This window comes from Cydia fagiglandana, chromosome 20 (assembly GCF_963556715.1).
Source record: "Cydia fagiglandana chromosome 20, ilCydFagi1.1, whole genome shotgun sequence".
NCBI lineage: Eukaryota > Metazoa > Arthropoda > Insecta > Lepidoptera > Tortricidae > Cydia > Cydia fagiglandana.
Window position 1 is genome coordinate 5,111,307 of NC_085951.1, and position 15,218 is coordinate 5,126,524.

The window sequence follows — 15,218 nt, forward strand, 5'->3', positions numbered from 1 at the left end:
GTCGGCCAGATCATTAGTTTCGTATAAGTTCAGGTGAAAAACAATAGTTTTGCTCTTTTGGTTGCGCTAATCATATATTAGCTTGGCTAAAAAGTTAGAAAACACTTTTTAGCCAAGCTAATATATGATTAGCGCAACCAAAAGAGCAAAACTATTGGTTAATATTGGTTCAAAGACCTATCACAAGAATCCTCGTTCAATTTCTGTCTTTCTTTTATTTTGCGATCCTGATGAGCAGAAAAAGTTTTCACACCCTGAATAGGTATTTTCGTAAAATAGACAAAACATATGGTAAATATTAACTGTTGGTTTCTTTTTTTTCTGTTTTTCTTTCACTAATAAAGTGCCGACTAATCGGCCATTTTTGCCGACTAGTCGCCGACTAATCGCCGACTACAAATGTGGCCGGATAGTCGGCTTTCCCGACTAGTCGGCGACTAGTCGGTACATCCCTAATATAAACCTTAATGTCGCATTTAGTCATTTCTTCATATTCATAAGCCTGTTTTCAGTAAAATAATACAACTCTTGTTATAATTTCCCAGTATTGTAAGTAATTGCGTAAGCCGGCGCCAATCGTCGTGTCGCGTACTGTACAGTCGCCATTAGATATATCGGAGCGGCCAAGGCGCTCACAAATATCTGAACACGCCTCTATTGTCAGGGCGTTAGAGTGCGTGTTCAGATATTGTGAACACCTTGGCCGCTCCGATATATCTGATGGCGACTGTACGTACATACCTACATATTGCGGATTTGGCTGAGACAGCCAGATAAGTAGGTACTCGTAACCTTTTGTGACCGGAACTGCCAAATATGTGCTACATGCTACATAGGTATTACAAGTTTTGTCTTTTTCGGCTTCAAAATATAGAAAAAAAGCGCGCCTTAAGCGAAAAGCGTATTATGTGGGAACCCATATTAAGCGGGTGCTACAGGGTCTACTGTACTACAAAAATGAAATTATGCACGATAATATTAATATAACTCATTGCAAGTAAGGCGTAAAAACAAAAAAAATAAACAGTTTTGTTTTTATTCATTAAATAATTCGATGCATTTTTAAATCCGTGTATGACCCAATAAGGTATCTACCTAATTGTTTATGCGTTCTTCTTGGTTTACCTTTAAATTTTTATTTAGAAGAATTAATTCATCCACGACTTCTATTATTTACTTTATCATAAAATAGGTATTTTATGATATCCAAACTGCTTTAACACAAACTGAAATCTCTAAAATCTCACAACCAAATCGTGTTTTACTAGTGTGTTCCGGAAACAATAAAATTTTGTATAATGGGTTTCCTGTCAATATTTTCTGCATGAGCTGCAGGCCAAAATCAACAAAACTGAGCTAAAGCATTTGAAATTCGGAGCTATAAAATGAATTAATTTCACAATCTTACCACAAAGTCGTATCTCCGGGCCCTCTATTGTTTCCCATAAAGTTTTAAGTCATAATGTATTGTTTGTCCGCATTTTCGTTAGTCAAAATTTGGTTTTTCTCAGAAACGCGTAACTTTTCAGGAATGGCATAAAACAAACCTAACATATCTAAGGAGTAAGGATAACGTTACGAAAATCCTGAAAAGTTAACGGTTTTACAATATGACTAATGATAATATGACAATCATCAATACGTTTCAATAATTATGTCAAACAAAGGGATCCGCGTATCTCCTGCGTTGTAATATTGAAGCCACGGGTTACTGGGGCCATTAAAAACTCATGGCAAAGATCACAAGTATCACAACGCAAGATAATTGATAAGGTTGTGCTGGCAAGCCGGCTTGCAAACTGGAGTCAGCCAAGCTCCAATCGTACCAACCATAGTTAACGAAGCGACTTGGTGTTTTGCCAATTTGATAGGAAATACAACGATTGCTATGTCAGGAGTTAAAGGGTTAGGTATAACCCCACACCGGTGCTTGAGACATAGTGATAACGTCGCTGATAATTTCCTAACATTACAAGATTGTATCAAATCGATTCTCAAAGAGTTGATTTCTTTCTTATCTCTTATTTAAAATTATCCACGAGTTCAACTGTTATGGAAATGAGTAAGACAGTTTCACAACAATTAGAATTTCGAAATCGATTCCCAAATAAAATTTACCATAATAATTTGCAAGTAGCTTTTATATTTAGAAGTCGGGCAATTAATTCAACGTGGGTTGAGATTTTAAGGTTGCCACAGAAATAAACACATTACACAACACAACTTTGTTGCCAAATAGGCATAAATACATAAAAAGGATAACGTTTTACGATTGTCGCATTGAATCCTGATAAAAGAACTTAAATAATTAATAGATCTTTATATTTTTGATGAGAGCTTTATTGCCAATTTGTAATTCTGAATCCGATCAATCTGAATATGTCACCTTGAAGAAGTCGTTATGTATAATTACCTGTCCTGCCCATCGTAGTCTAGAATTCGAATTAACTCGATGAGTTTACGGAAACTCCAGAAAATATTCCGTGATATGGATGAAGATGCCTATTCCGATTGTCTATTCCGTGGCTGTTATTAATTCCGTATTCCGTGTTCTTTAAGGCCACCCCACACAATTATAGCGCACACTGTTATAGCGTCTTTTGAGTGTCGGCCGTCTAGTCAGCAAATGGCGTCGCTACGCAGTTGCGCCAACGTTGCGTCGTGCAGCTGCCATGAGTTGACTAGACGCCGACAAGACTTTAGTGTGGGGTCACTCTAAAGTGCAAACAGACTATGCTGTTTGGTTGTCTATGCAAAAATCCAGCGAAACTCCCATTCGAACGTTTATATCGGCTACCATTTACATTTAGTCATATCCTCAGCTACACTGTTTTGGAGCGGAGTCGTCAATTGCTTTCCGTCGTCTAGCGCAGAGGTAAAAAAAACTTGGAAAGAAAAGCCAGGCGGAGTAGAAATCATGCGCATGTTTTAGGAATGTCAAAGATACCAGTGGGCTAAGAATATTGTGTGAATTTTTTGAATGGTTTGAAGAGCCACAATCGTAGGTACTTACAAACGGCCGCATGGTCGCGAGCCGCGGTTCGCTGACCCCAGATCCGTCGTATACGTTTTTAGGGTTCCGTACCCAAAGGGTAAAACGGGACCCTATTACTAAGACTTCGCTGTCCGTCCGTCCGTCCGTCTGTATCTCACGAACCGTGATAGCTAGACAGTTGAAATTTTCACAGATGATGTATTTCTGTTGCCGCTATAACAACAAATACTAAAAACAGAATAAAATAAAGATTTAAATGGGGCTCCCATACAACAAACGTGATTTTTGACCAAAGTTAAGCAACGTCGGGAGTGGTCAGTACTTGGGTGGGTGACCGTTTTTTTTTTTGTTCTTTTTTTTTGCATTATGGTACGGAACCCTTCGTGCGCGAGTCCGACTCGCACTTACCCGGTTTTCTACATCATTGTTATTGTTAGTTTACCTTGAACAGACTGCTTTTGCCCTCGCGGTCCTTGGGGCACTTGTAGGTGATGGCCTCATCCAGCAGCGCGCGCAACTGCCCGTCGTCTAATGTCTCCACGTGTTTGTTGTTCTGCAACAATACAACAAACTTTGTTAAGATTCTTTGTAAGTAAAATACCAACGAAACGCAATAAATCTTCAAAGTCACTTCGTAATATGATGCCTAGGTCCTAGGTAATATGTGATTCAACCTATTTTGTTAACATCACATACATTTTGTTTTCAGCACATCCGCACAGTCGCCTGGCAACCAAAGGCTACTAAAGACCGCATGTTTTGCCTGTGTTCTGAATGCTTGACTATATACCACTACCATATTTCAGAATACCGTAATAAGGACCGTCGATTTCTTAGTTTTTTGAGAAATCAAAACTGAGAAATGAACTAGGAAGATAACAGAATGGCACCCAATAGGCTGTAAAAGGAACCAGGGTGACTTCGACTTGCAAGAGATAGTGAGAAATGGAAATCATTAGAGGAGGGCTTTGTTGACAGACAAGCTGTTGTTGCAAAATCCAATCGGAAAAGCAGTATAGGCTTACTTTATTAAAAATTTATAAAAAGGCATAGTTATTTATTGCCGAGCTACGGCTGTAGGTGGAAGAATCTAGATGACTATCCTCGGAATGGATTAGGTACCTACCTATAGGTAGGTGTAAAGTAAGTACCTACCGTTTGAAATGTTTTAAATAACCTCGACGGAACATTACCGATTCCGATTACCTTACACTTACATTATAACGTTGACAAAACATTTCATTCTACAGCTGTCACGGCCATCAATTTAAATAAAAAACATAATTAACTTAATACAAACTGTCCATGTCCACGCATGTGGACAATACGGCAAAACAGCAGTCTCAACATTAATGTCAAGGCTAGAAAGTAATCACAGTGCATTCCGGCAGCTTATCAAAACAGCCTAGATTGACTTCAGCGCACCATTGTAAAAGAGCCGAACTGCATAGACAACAAATGCGTCTGCACTACGGCTACGAATTCCTGCATACGCTGGTTGTAATACTTGTAATGTATAGAGTTATATATAAGCAGTCAGATCACTTGCGTTGCAAGGCTTAGATATGCCCTATACTAGTAGCTCCCGAACTTCGGCGCCTATTCAACTCTATGGCTGCTGCTTGACGTATTGTTGGTGCAACTGCTCAGTGACACCATTTTCCATAGTGCTATAGACGGCGACGCTCAAAAGACGCCAGTGTGGGGTGGCCCACCACAGCAGAGTCTGCAGACTATGCGTATGTAGCGAAGAATGAATGAGTAGGGGAGACCCATCGCTGCACAGTGGCGCCAACTAAACATACTGGGAGAATTTGGAGATCAATCTGTCATCGGTTCACTTGCCCCGGCGTCTCTACGCTTTTAGAATAGCCCCGCTGTTATCAAATGGACCAACGTTCACGGACACGCTCTCGCCAATGGGAGACAACCGATTGTAGACCTTATTTTTATTAGATAAAACGTAATGTTAAGTGTTTCGTTTAAACTGTTTAAAGGGTCGACTACATTAAATTCTGCGACACTTTGAATTGAATCTTATCACATTTTATAATGATTATAACAGTAATGTTATGTTAACATGGTAAGTCTTTATGTTATTTTTGTAATGACCTAGACCTCAAACACTGTGAAAAATAAACAAAATACCCCCAAATTTTTTTTTTTTAATTTATTGAGAAAACCAAACAGTCATATAAACATATCAAAAATACAATACAAGATGTACAATTATAGCGGCGGTTATCGCTGAAGGACCTACAACATAAGTTTGACTAAATTAGTAGGTATGGGGCATTGGGATCGTCTGGTCACAGCGAGGCGTGAAAATATTACGCTCCATTTTATGATTAGGTAGATAATTTATCTGTGCCAGCGGACAAGTATAAAAGGTCAAGGTCATAAAACTAAAATATTGGGGGAAAATTGCTTGTAGTTTATTACACATAATATGTATAGATAATTACTATACGGATGTAGGTAAAAATATGATAAAGGTATCGGTTTGAGATGCACCGGATATCCGGTTACTATCCGGCCATTATTTTAATATCCAGCCGGATACCGGATAGTGACCTACTATCCGGCCGGATACCGGATAGTACCATTGCTTGATTTCGGAGTAAATAAATTGGATTTAAGAAACAGACACGGTCATAATCATACTTTTATTATTTTAAAACAATTTATATACCGATATACCGGTTCGGCTTGGCCGGATACCGGATATACCGGTATCCGGCCAAGCAACTATCCGTTGCATCTCTTGTATCGGTTATAGGGAGGTGAAGTTAGTTCCGTAATAAAAGGTCGCGCCTCTGCAAAAGATCCTGAACGTCTTCTTAAGGCGTTATGAAACCCGAATGGAATAATTTGGCTGTATTATTCAATTTATGAGAAATATATTATTTACATTTAAAAGTCTGTCTTTTAAAAACGTCAATTAGCACCTGAAAACTACCAGTGTAGAATGTATAAAAAATGTAGTGCCTTTCTCATCCATGTTCACCTTGGGGTGCCTTGGGTCAGCCAGTGCGATAGTCACGCCATTTTACGCCGAGCCCAATATCTACAATGTTGCCTTTATATTGTATTACACTACTAATTCACAGACTTATCCAATATGCGATGTTTTACCAGAAAACCGTTGAACTACGATTAGGAATATTAATTATTAAGCTAGGTGTCTAAATACAATAGCCACGATCTTCCGAAGTAGTTTAGGAATAGAGGCAGAACCGACGCCCAACGCGACAGCGAACACACAACTAATAATGTATTATCGTGGTCAAACAAATCGGTGGACTGTATAGAAAGATAAATAGACCAAAAAATACGATAACAATGTTACATAAGTTACATAAACATAACGATTATAAAGTGTTAATAGTTTGTGACGCGATATTGCGTGTTTCCTGTTTGAGCATGCGCTGGCTCACCATATTATTTTAGACCGTTTTTAGCATGATAACACTATTATTAGCTATTTGGTGACTGCCAGCAACCCCAGTACGATACCGTTAGCCGTCGAAAGCTTTCCTGCAGTATTGGAAATGTGATATGGTCAAATTTATCAAAGAAACTCCTTGTCAAGCAGGTATTTAAAAAGACAAATGAGTGACAAGTGCCGACAGCGACATACGTTAAATTCATTCTCGGGAATATGTGGGTTTTCACTTTCGGGCCTTGTAATATCCGAATCAGACGAAACTTTAGACTCTTTAGTTTAGAGTAACACATTCGGATGAATATATGGAATACTATAATATCTAATCTAATACCTTTAAAGTCTAAACGAACAATTCTTGTTTATTTATACATTTTATGGATCTCGGAAACGGCTCTAACGATTTCGATGAAATTTGCTATATGGGGGTTTTCGAGGGCGATAAATCGATCTAGAATAGGTCTTATCTCTGGGAAAACATTGTTGAGTTTTTATATGTTTTAAGCTTGGTCTCCCAGATATTTTATAAAAACCGCGAATGACATTTACCCCGCCATCCCTATTCACTCCTGTTGACGGTAATTTATTAATATCTCTAAATAATAGCTTACAATCAAAAACCAAGAAAAAAACGGCCATAGCTGCTGTCAACATCCAATTGAGTAAGTAAAATATTTTCCCTAAAGTACACAAAGAGGAAAATGGAACTACGTTAGTTTGTACGGAGAAGCGGTCGTCCACTTTCCTCTTTCTTCGTTGCTGGTGCATAATTGATAATAAATAGCATTTTTACGTAACACTTGTCTCGGTCTGTAAGTCTACTTGCTAGCACAATTAGCGCGTCCAAGATAACGCGTCTGGTCTGCCTCGCGAGGATGTCATAATTCACGGCGCGATGCCGATATGTGGACGCATGCCAAAAATGCCGAATCGGTGACTGCGAGACATACCGTCTCGCCGGCCAGGGGTGGCAGCTGCTAAATATTGTTTTCACCACACCAGCTCGGAAAGGCTGACTTTGCACTTCAAAAACTGATAGCAAAGGTGCATTTTATTCACATGTGAGGCAAAGTAAACAAATGCAAATTTTGAGTTGTTGTCTTATGTTGCAAGTAGAATTGACTTTTAAATGATGATTTTGGATGATAAATACTTAATAACATTCATTTGGATTTGATTTTGTTTGATATTTTACATGTACTATTTGCTTCGGGTTAGTGTGGTGAAAAATTTTGTGTTTCACTCGGAGGCAAATTTTGTTTAACCCTCGTGCTTTGAAACCCTCACAACGCTCAAGATTCCATTTTTCGTGCCACTCGCCAAATATTTAAAACTCAGCTCCTGTTTCGTCTTAACAAAACCCTGAATATGATGCCACGCAACGTCCACGCCGGCCGTCGAAAAATTAGCAGCTTTTTAACGCTATAACGCACAATTACATACACACTTAATTAGGTGAGGCATATCCGTATTATTATTATTAAGTATATGTTACATTTAAAAGACAGCTTTCCAAGTCGGACTTTCAATATTTACGATATAATTTCACGCCATCGCATATAAAAACTACCTGAATAGTAGCGCTGGCCTGATACCATCGATCGCCCTAATTAATTCAATTTGGCGCCACTCTAATTACCTGTCCGCACGTTTCGCACATTACATTACAACAGCATTAACAGCTTACGTAAATACTAATATTGTTATGTATCATAATTAGCCAAAATGAAAACCATTTCACAATTACTTTTCAAGAGTACATTCGCCATCAGATATAATCGGCGCGGTTAAGTTGTTCAAAAGTCTTGATAATAGAGGCTTTGTTCAGATATTTGTGAACACCCTGGCCGCTCTGATTTATTCGGTGGCAACTTTACGACTTCGATGCGATGTTGTTTTTAACGCATAGTGCGCACGCAGGTAGGTAACTACTTAGTAACTACATGCTCCATTATATTACTGAGCAACTTTTAAGGGGCCCACTGATTAACAGTCCGCCTGACGGTATCGGCCTGTCAGTTGTTCGGAACTGTCAAAATTTGGTTCTAACTGACAGGCCGATACCGTCCGGCGGACTGTTAATCAGTGGACCCCTTTACTGTATTACCTGTACTGTCGGACCAGCCCAGAAAACGCAAAAAAAGTATGCCTGTTTCATACATTTTGGCTGGTCCATTTTTTTATGGGAGATAGGTACTCCTAAAACCTCCCTGGCAACGGGAATGCAATTATTTTTTAGCCACCGTGTATAAATTCTTAAAGAAGCCATCATATGTGACCTTAGCAACGACCTCAAAAACATCAAGGCACGCACTCTGGCGCCTTTATAATAGAATATCGCATTGCAACCTTGTCAACTCCAAGAATCTGGCGGCAATTGAACATATTACGGGGAAAAATCGTTTTAACAAGTTATCACGCGACAAAAGAAATATCGAGTTAGCATATTTTATCGCAGAAGGTGGCATTTTGCGTTTCCGAGAGTTCAAAGTGTAGCAGGCGGGGATATTATTGTATCACTTAAGGTGGAAGTGAAAGAAAAATGAATCATTCACTCAAGTGAACATTCATTCGAGTGAACCGTCTGATCCCACCTTTACTTGCCCTTATTCAGCTCAACGACCTACCTAATAATTTAAATTTGCATATACATACATAATTTAATAATTATCTGCCCGCACCTTTCGCATTACTACTGATAGTAGTTTGTGTTACAACTTACAAGGGATCAAAATGATATATTTCCGTCAGGGGCGTACATTGAATCCTGAATGAAGCGATGGATTCTAAAGTAGAATCCTGAGCGTAATGAGGGATTCAAGTGTTAACGCCCAAGACGAAATCATTTTGATACCGTGTGACACATACTGCTTTTCACATCAACTATGAGGAAAATAAAAAAAATCTTAATGTTGACACAATGTGATGCTTAAACAGATTATTTAAGCTAAAAAAATAATGTACAAAAAATGTAAAAATAGTGTGCTTGAACAGAAAAGCGTCACTTTGATCCCTCCTAGCAGGGAGGAAAAGTGCCACTTTGATCCCTCCTAGCTCAACTCTTAAAAAAAAGCTCTTTTCCGAATAGGTGGCGTGAAAATAGTATTTATAGCCTTACGCAAATAATACCAACACATAAATATAATTAGTAATGAAATAGTCTAAACTGGTCTACTATTAGGGTTAGATTAGCAGCCGTATTCGAACAATGAGATACGTCAAATACTAGATATTGAAACGATATGGATTAGATATGTCAGTGTCAAACAAGTGTCAAAATTGACATTTCGTCAAAGAAAAACGTCACTTTTGACACTTGTTTGACACTGACATATCTATTCCATATCGTTTCAATATCTAGTATTTGACGTATCTCATTGTTCGAATATGGCTGTAGATCTAAACTTACAATTCACGTATGACAAGACAAATCACCAGAAAAACGGTTCACCGCGCAACAATATTTACAATTATTTATTACGTTACTGCCGGGAGTAATTCGTTGCGACAAAACATATATGCGAATTATGCCCTTATTATATGCCTGCATAGCCTGAATAGCCTCTGCATAAACCTTAAGAGCCACGCCAAAACTAGCGTCTCCTGAGCGTCGACGTCTAGCCAACTCTATTGCTGCTGGTCGACGCAACGTTGGCGCAACTGCGCAGAGACGCCATTTTCCATAACGCTGACTAGACGCCGACGCTCAAAAGAAGCTATAGTTGCACCAAACAAAGTCTGCAGCGGATTTGATAGCCCACGCAGTGTAAGTGTTATGTATACGTCATAATTTCATAGAAGTTTGACGTTTAAAATGACACTTGTACTGCGTGGGCTATCAAAATAGCTGCAGACTATTTACGGTCTGACTTTAGTTTGAGGTGGCCCTAAACATAGATGTTGAGTAAGTAGGTTTAAGGGTATTTTACACTTACGGTAACAAAACAATATATAGTACATTAACGGAGTAATTACATATTAATTTAAAGTACATATTACATATTCAATCTCACTGAATTATACACGGTGTAACATGAGTAAACCGAATAATTTTAACAGCGTATTCCTGATCATATTTAGAGACAAAAATGTCCCATAAACTTTTTCTAAATAACGCCTAGTTTCAGAGATAATATTAATTTAAAAATAAACAAGTTTTTGTTGTTACATAATGTAAAAGGCCTTTTTGATGGTAATGTTGCTGCTATGGGACGTAGTCTAAATATCCTTATTGATAGATGTCAAAAAGTGACAAGTAACACTTTGCAAAAAGGTTTTATGAAAAAAAAATGTAAAAATCAATTTATGTAACAAGTTTACCAATAACATTTATTTTTTATGTACAAATACATTAAAAAAATTGAGAAATCAAAACAAAAAAAAAATTTTTTTTTGGCGAAATTGACCTAAACTCGTATTACATTTTTTCCTTCTTTTGACCTCAGAAATGCGTGGTTAAAATTATTCGGTTTCCTCATGTTACACCGTGTACTGTGTAATTGTGTATGGTTTTTAAATAATGAGTTAATGACACACATGTTTACTATTTCTAGCTATTGAGGTAACGGTGTTCAAGTTGTGTATCTTAATCATTGTCTTGACATAATGCTGAATGCATGATTCGGGCATTATTTTTAGTCATATGATATGAGATTATTTTAGAGTTGTGACGAAGTGTTTACTAATCATAGCTAAAATAATAGCCATTATCGTGGGTAATTGAATTAATTCATTATAAATTACGCGCTGCATTGTTTATGTATTGCGTCGTCTGTTCATGAACTTAAAAAGAAAAAGTATCACACACTACACCTATACATATACACCTCACATGTTTTACATGATAGGCCATCTGCAGGATATGCCTTAACCCTTTTCCAGGCATAGTACAATTTATCGACCACATGCCCGCCAATAGAATTTCAACTATAGCATTACGATTTAAGGTTCATATTACATTGCACTTTCGGGAAATGTAACTTGTCTTCGAATTAATCATCAAAGCTGATTTAATCGGAGTATATTTGGATTTATTCGGAAAACCTTGTACACGTACAGTCAACTGTAAAAAAAAGTCCCATAGTTCTTAATTCGCTGACATAAGAGCTATGGGACATATTTTGAGATGATTTGTGCACCCATATTTTTACAGTTGACTGTACCTACTAAGATTGGTAGAAGGGCTTAGTAGAAGGGCTCCGCAACATTATCTCACGCGCGAGGACTACCAACTCTTTTTAGGGATCCGTACCCAAAGGGTAAACGGGACCCTATTACTAAGACTTCGCTGTCCGTCCGTCCGTCCGTCCGTCCGTCCGTCTGTCACCAGGCTGTATCTCACGAAACGTCTAGCTATCACGTTTCGTGAGATACAGCCTGGTGACACAGTTGAAATTTTCACAGATGATGTATTTCTGTTGCCGCTATAACAACAAATACTAAAAACAGAATAAAATAAAGATTTAAATGGGGCTCCCATACAACAAACGTGATTTTTGACCAAAGTTAAGCAACGTCGGGAGTGGTCGGTACTTGGATGAGTGACCGTTTTTTTTTGTTTTTTTTTTTTTGCATTATGGTACGGAACCCTTCGTGCGCGAGTCCGACTCGCACTTGCCCGGTTTTTTTTTATTGTATTAATTGAAAGGGTAGTCCATATCGCGAGCGAGATACTGTTGCGACGCACGCACTTGAGCCGAGCCTATACTTTTATTTACCAGCGTGGGACACAGAATAAATAATAGTACTAGATACAGAAGACTCACTCACTAACAAAACGCGTCTGTTACGATCAGGACAGACATGGCTGCTAGGTGGCGACAGCGCCACGCGCGGCTTATGGGTAGCCACCTAAATTGGTGCGGAACGCAAAGCGACGAAATCGCGGAGTGAGCCACGCCTGCGTGGGATAAGAGTGGGTGCACCAAAGCGATGATAGTTAATTTGTGATGATAAGATAAGGTAACACAATGATTGAATGTTCGCAAGTTATTGACGTCACCTCGCTGCGAGTCCCGGCGGCGGGACTCCGTGGGTCAGGGTCGTGCCACGCAATCGATCGCGCCCTTGGACCCGGCTTCCTGCACGGATTTACACGTGCAAAACTAACTGTTGCGCGGCCGAAACAGATAACGGGACTGCGGTGCAATCACCCTCGTGGGTTTCGAGCTTTTTAAACTGTAACAACAGTTACGCGATGCAACGCAACAACACATAATATACCTACGGCGAAATTGGCATAAAATGTATCTCTCTTCCTCGTCGAAACCTCATGACTGAGGGTCGTGACCGCCATAAGTCGATTTATCTTGGATTGCTCTCCAACCTGGCCGATCTAAAATATATGTGTGACCAATAAAACTCGGGATTTTATTTCCAAACATTGAAACTTAGCTAGAATTGCTAGATTTATCATATATCACCTTCGTAAGCCTCTTTTAAAAATGTTGTTATTAGAGCACTTTTGCATAAGTTACTCGTTTAATGGTATAATAATAGTATAATTAATTACATACCTAAAGCGAAAAAGAACGTCTTAGATCCTATTTCATTTTGTCACCGATACGGGGCTTTCTTTTCTTTATTAGTTTTATTACTAGTATATCCCGTTCTGATGTATAGATATGTAACCAGACGACTTCTGTCTAATATATGATATGTTTGTTGCTATTGCTAACAAATCGGACCGGACGGGCAAATAGGCAATTAACGGCCCGCTATCACGTACACGTAATTTAAAAACGGAAATGTTTTCGTAAAAATGCAGTCTAATCGTCAAAATTACACGTTAAAGGAACTAAATGCACTGCATGGAGACACGCCAACACTTTTGGAACTTACAATAACCTGCAGTGTTGGAATTATGCCAGGAATCTCTCATTTTTCTGGACACCGGCGCCGTTTCCCTGCATGCGCGGTCGATCAGACGACAATGAACGCTATCTAACCTAAATCATACGCCCTGATTATAATCTATTCTTTAATTATATTTAAGCTACGAAATTAATAGCCGTCCTACTTTTTACCCTGCCTAAAGTTAATCTTCAGTAACATAAGCGCCACTTGCACCATCCCACTAACCCGGAGTTAACCGGGTTAAACCATTAACCCAGTGTCAAATTGTACTGCTAAACCATAGTAACTCCAGGTTTAACCGGTTAACCCCGGGTTAGTGAACGGTACAAGTGGCCCTAACTATGCCATTATTAATTTTACCAGTAACTCGACGAGTATAAAAATAAATAACTCAATACCAATTCATACTACATTAATTTGCAGTGACCGTTGCATTGCATTGAAGTTTTTGTTACTTTTGAAAACGTAACAATGTACCTATCTATGTACAATTTTATATCATCTCATCAGTAATATTGAAGTTGGTAATTTCTTCATATCATAAGATAAACATTTTAATATTTTTGATAAATATCTAACTTCAGAAAGTCAGCCGACGAGAATCGGCGTAGGTATTCAATGTTTAGGAATTGTTCAGTCTCTGGATTTTAGCCGGTATTTCAGCAGAATAACCGTCATAACAACAACAATGGTTCAATCAATACTCAATAGCGAGCAAGCGATGCATACGCACAACAAAGACAAAAGTTTTTAACAAGTCAATTGAATCATCAGCGAGCGCGATTCTATTTCGACAGCCTTCGCCTCACCTTGACCTATATAACTCTGTCAATATTGAAAACCTCCCTGGTCTTATCGTTACCTAGCAGACTACCATCCTATAGGTATAGCTATGTCCACAGAGCCACATGTATTCTTCTCATTAGAAGGTCTATGGTTCAGATACTCTATGCGTATGTGGCACGGCTCCCCAAACGATGATACACAGTCATGCTGTCCTGCCAAGCGAAACCGGACACATGATCCGTGCAAGATCTACGGGACGCAACAGACAGAGCGTTAAGCGTCGCTACCTTCTGGTCCCGCTTAGGGCCCCCCCCACATCTAGCGTCTTTCGAGCGTCGGCGTCTGGTCAGCGCTATGGAAAATGACGTCGCTGCGCAGTTGCGTCGACGTTGCGTCGAGCAGCGGCCATAGAGTTGTAGACGCCGACGCTCGAAAGACGCTAGATGTGGGGGGGGGGCTTAATATATGGAATACGAAACCATCGACACGAGAAGAAGGTCTAGTTAGCCTACTGCTACTTATAGTCTCTAATCCCCATGAATGCCCAATGCAGATTGAGATAAGGTTAGGATAAGGTGCTTTTATTCCTTCATCGAAGAGCAATAAAATTGATAAACAAAAACATCAAATGAAATGACATTAAGTATAGATATTAGATATTCCTAAAAAGTCGTACAAACCGCGTGCTTTATAGTTCGTTTTCTTTAGCATTAGCAGGTAATAACTAATAAACAATCTTGACGTGTCTTTTTATTGAAAAACACTTTTGAAAAATAAGTCACGGCAAATATGTAACAATTATGAATCATATACCTATGTACCATTATTTTTTACTTTCATAAATAATACATAGGGGCTATTCCTAAATTACGTCATTTCAAATTAGGGACGGGGTCTGGATATCGGATGATGATAGCATGACGTAGGAGGAAACGGGGTCATTCGAAGCATGATTTTAGGGGGGGGGGGGGTCGAAAATCGGTAAAAAAACGATGACGTAATTTATGGACAGCCCCATAGTTACTGATTTTTAAAAAGCATTTTTCAATAAAAAGACACGTCAAGATCGCGTAATTCGCGTAGTCTTTTTCTAATGAAAAAAAAAACGAACTAAAGCCATTCGGCTACCGATTCGAT

At 38.8% G+C, this 15,218-nt stretch overlaps 1 protein-coding gene across 1 annotated transcript in view; it reads right to left on the reverse strand.

The window, feature by feature from the left end:
* Nucleotides 1-15,218, reverse strand: part of LOC134674858 (uncharacterized) — a 50,585-nt gene that overhangs the window by 18,026 nt on the left and 17,341 nt on the right. The window contains exon 2 of the mRNA XM_063533014.1: nucleotides 3,438-3,548. Within this exon, the coding sequence (XP_063389084.1) occupies nucleotides 3,438-3,548 (111 nt within the window). The remainder of the gene's footprint in view (nucleotides 1-3,437; nucleotides 3,549-15,218) is intronic.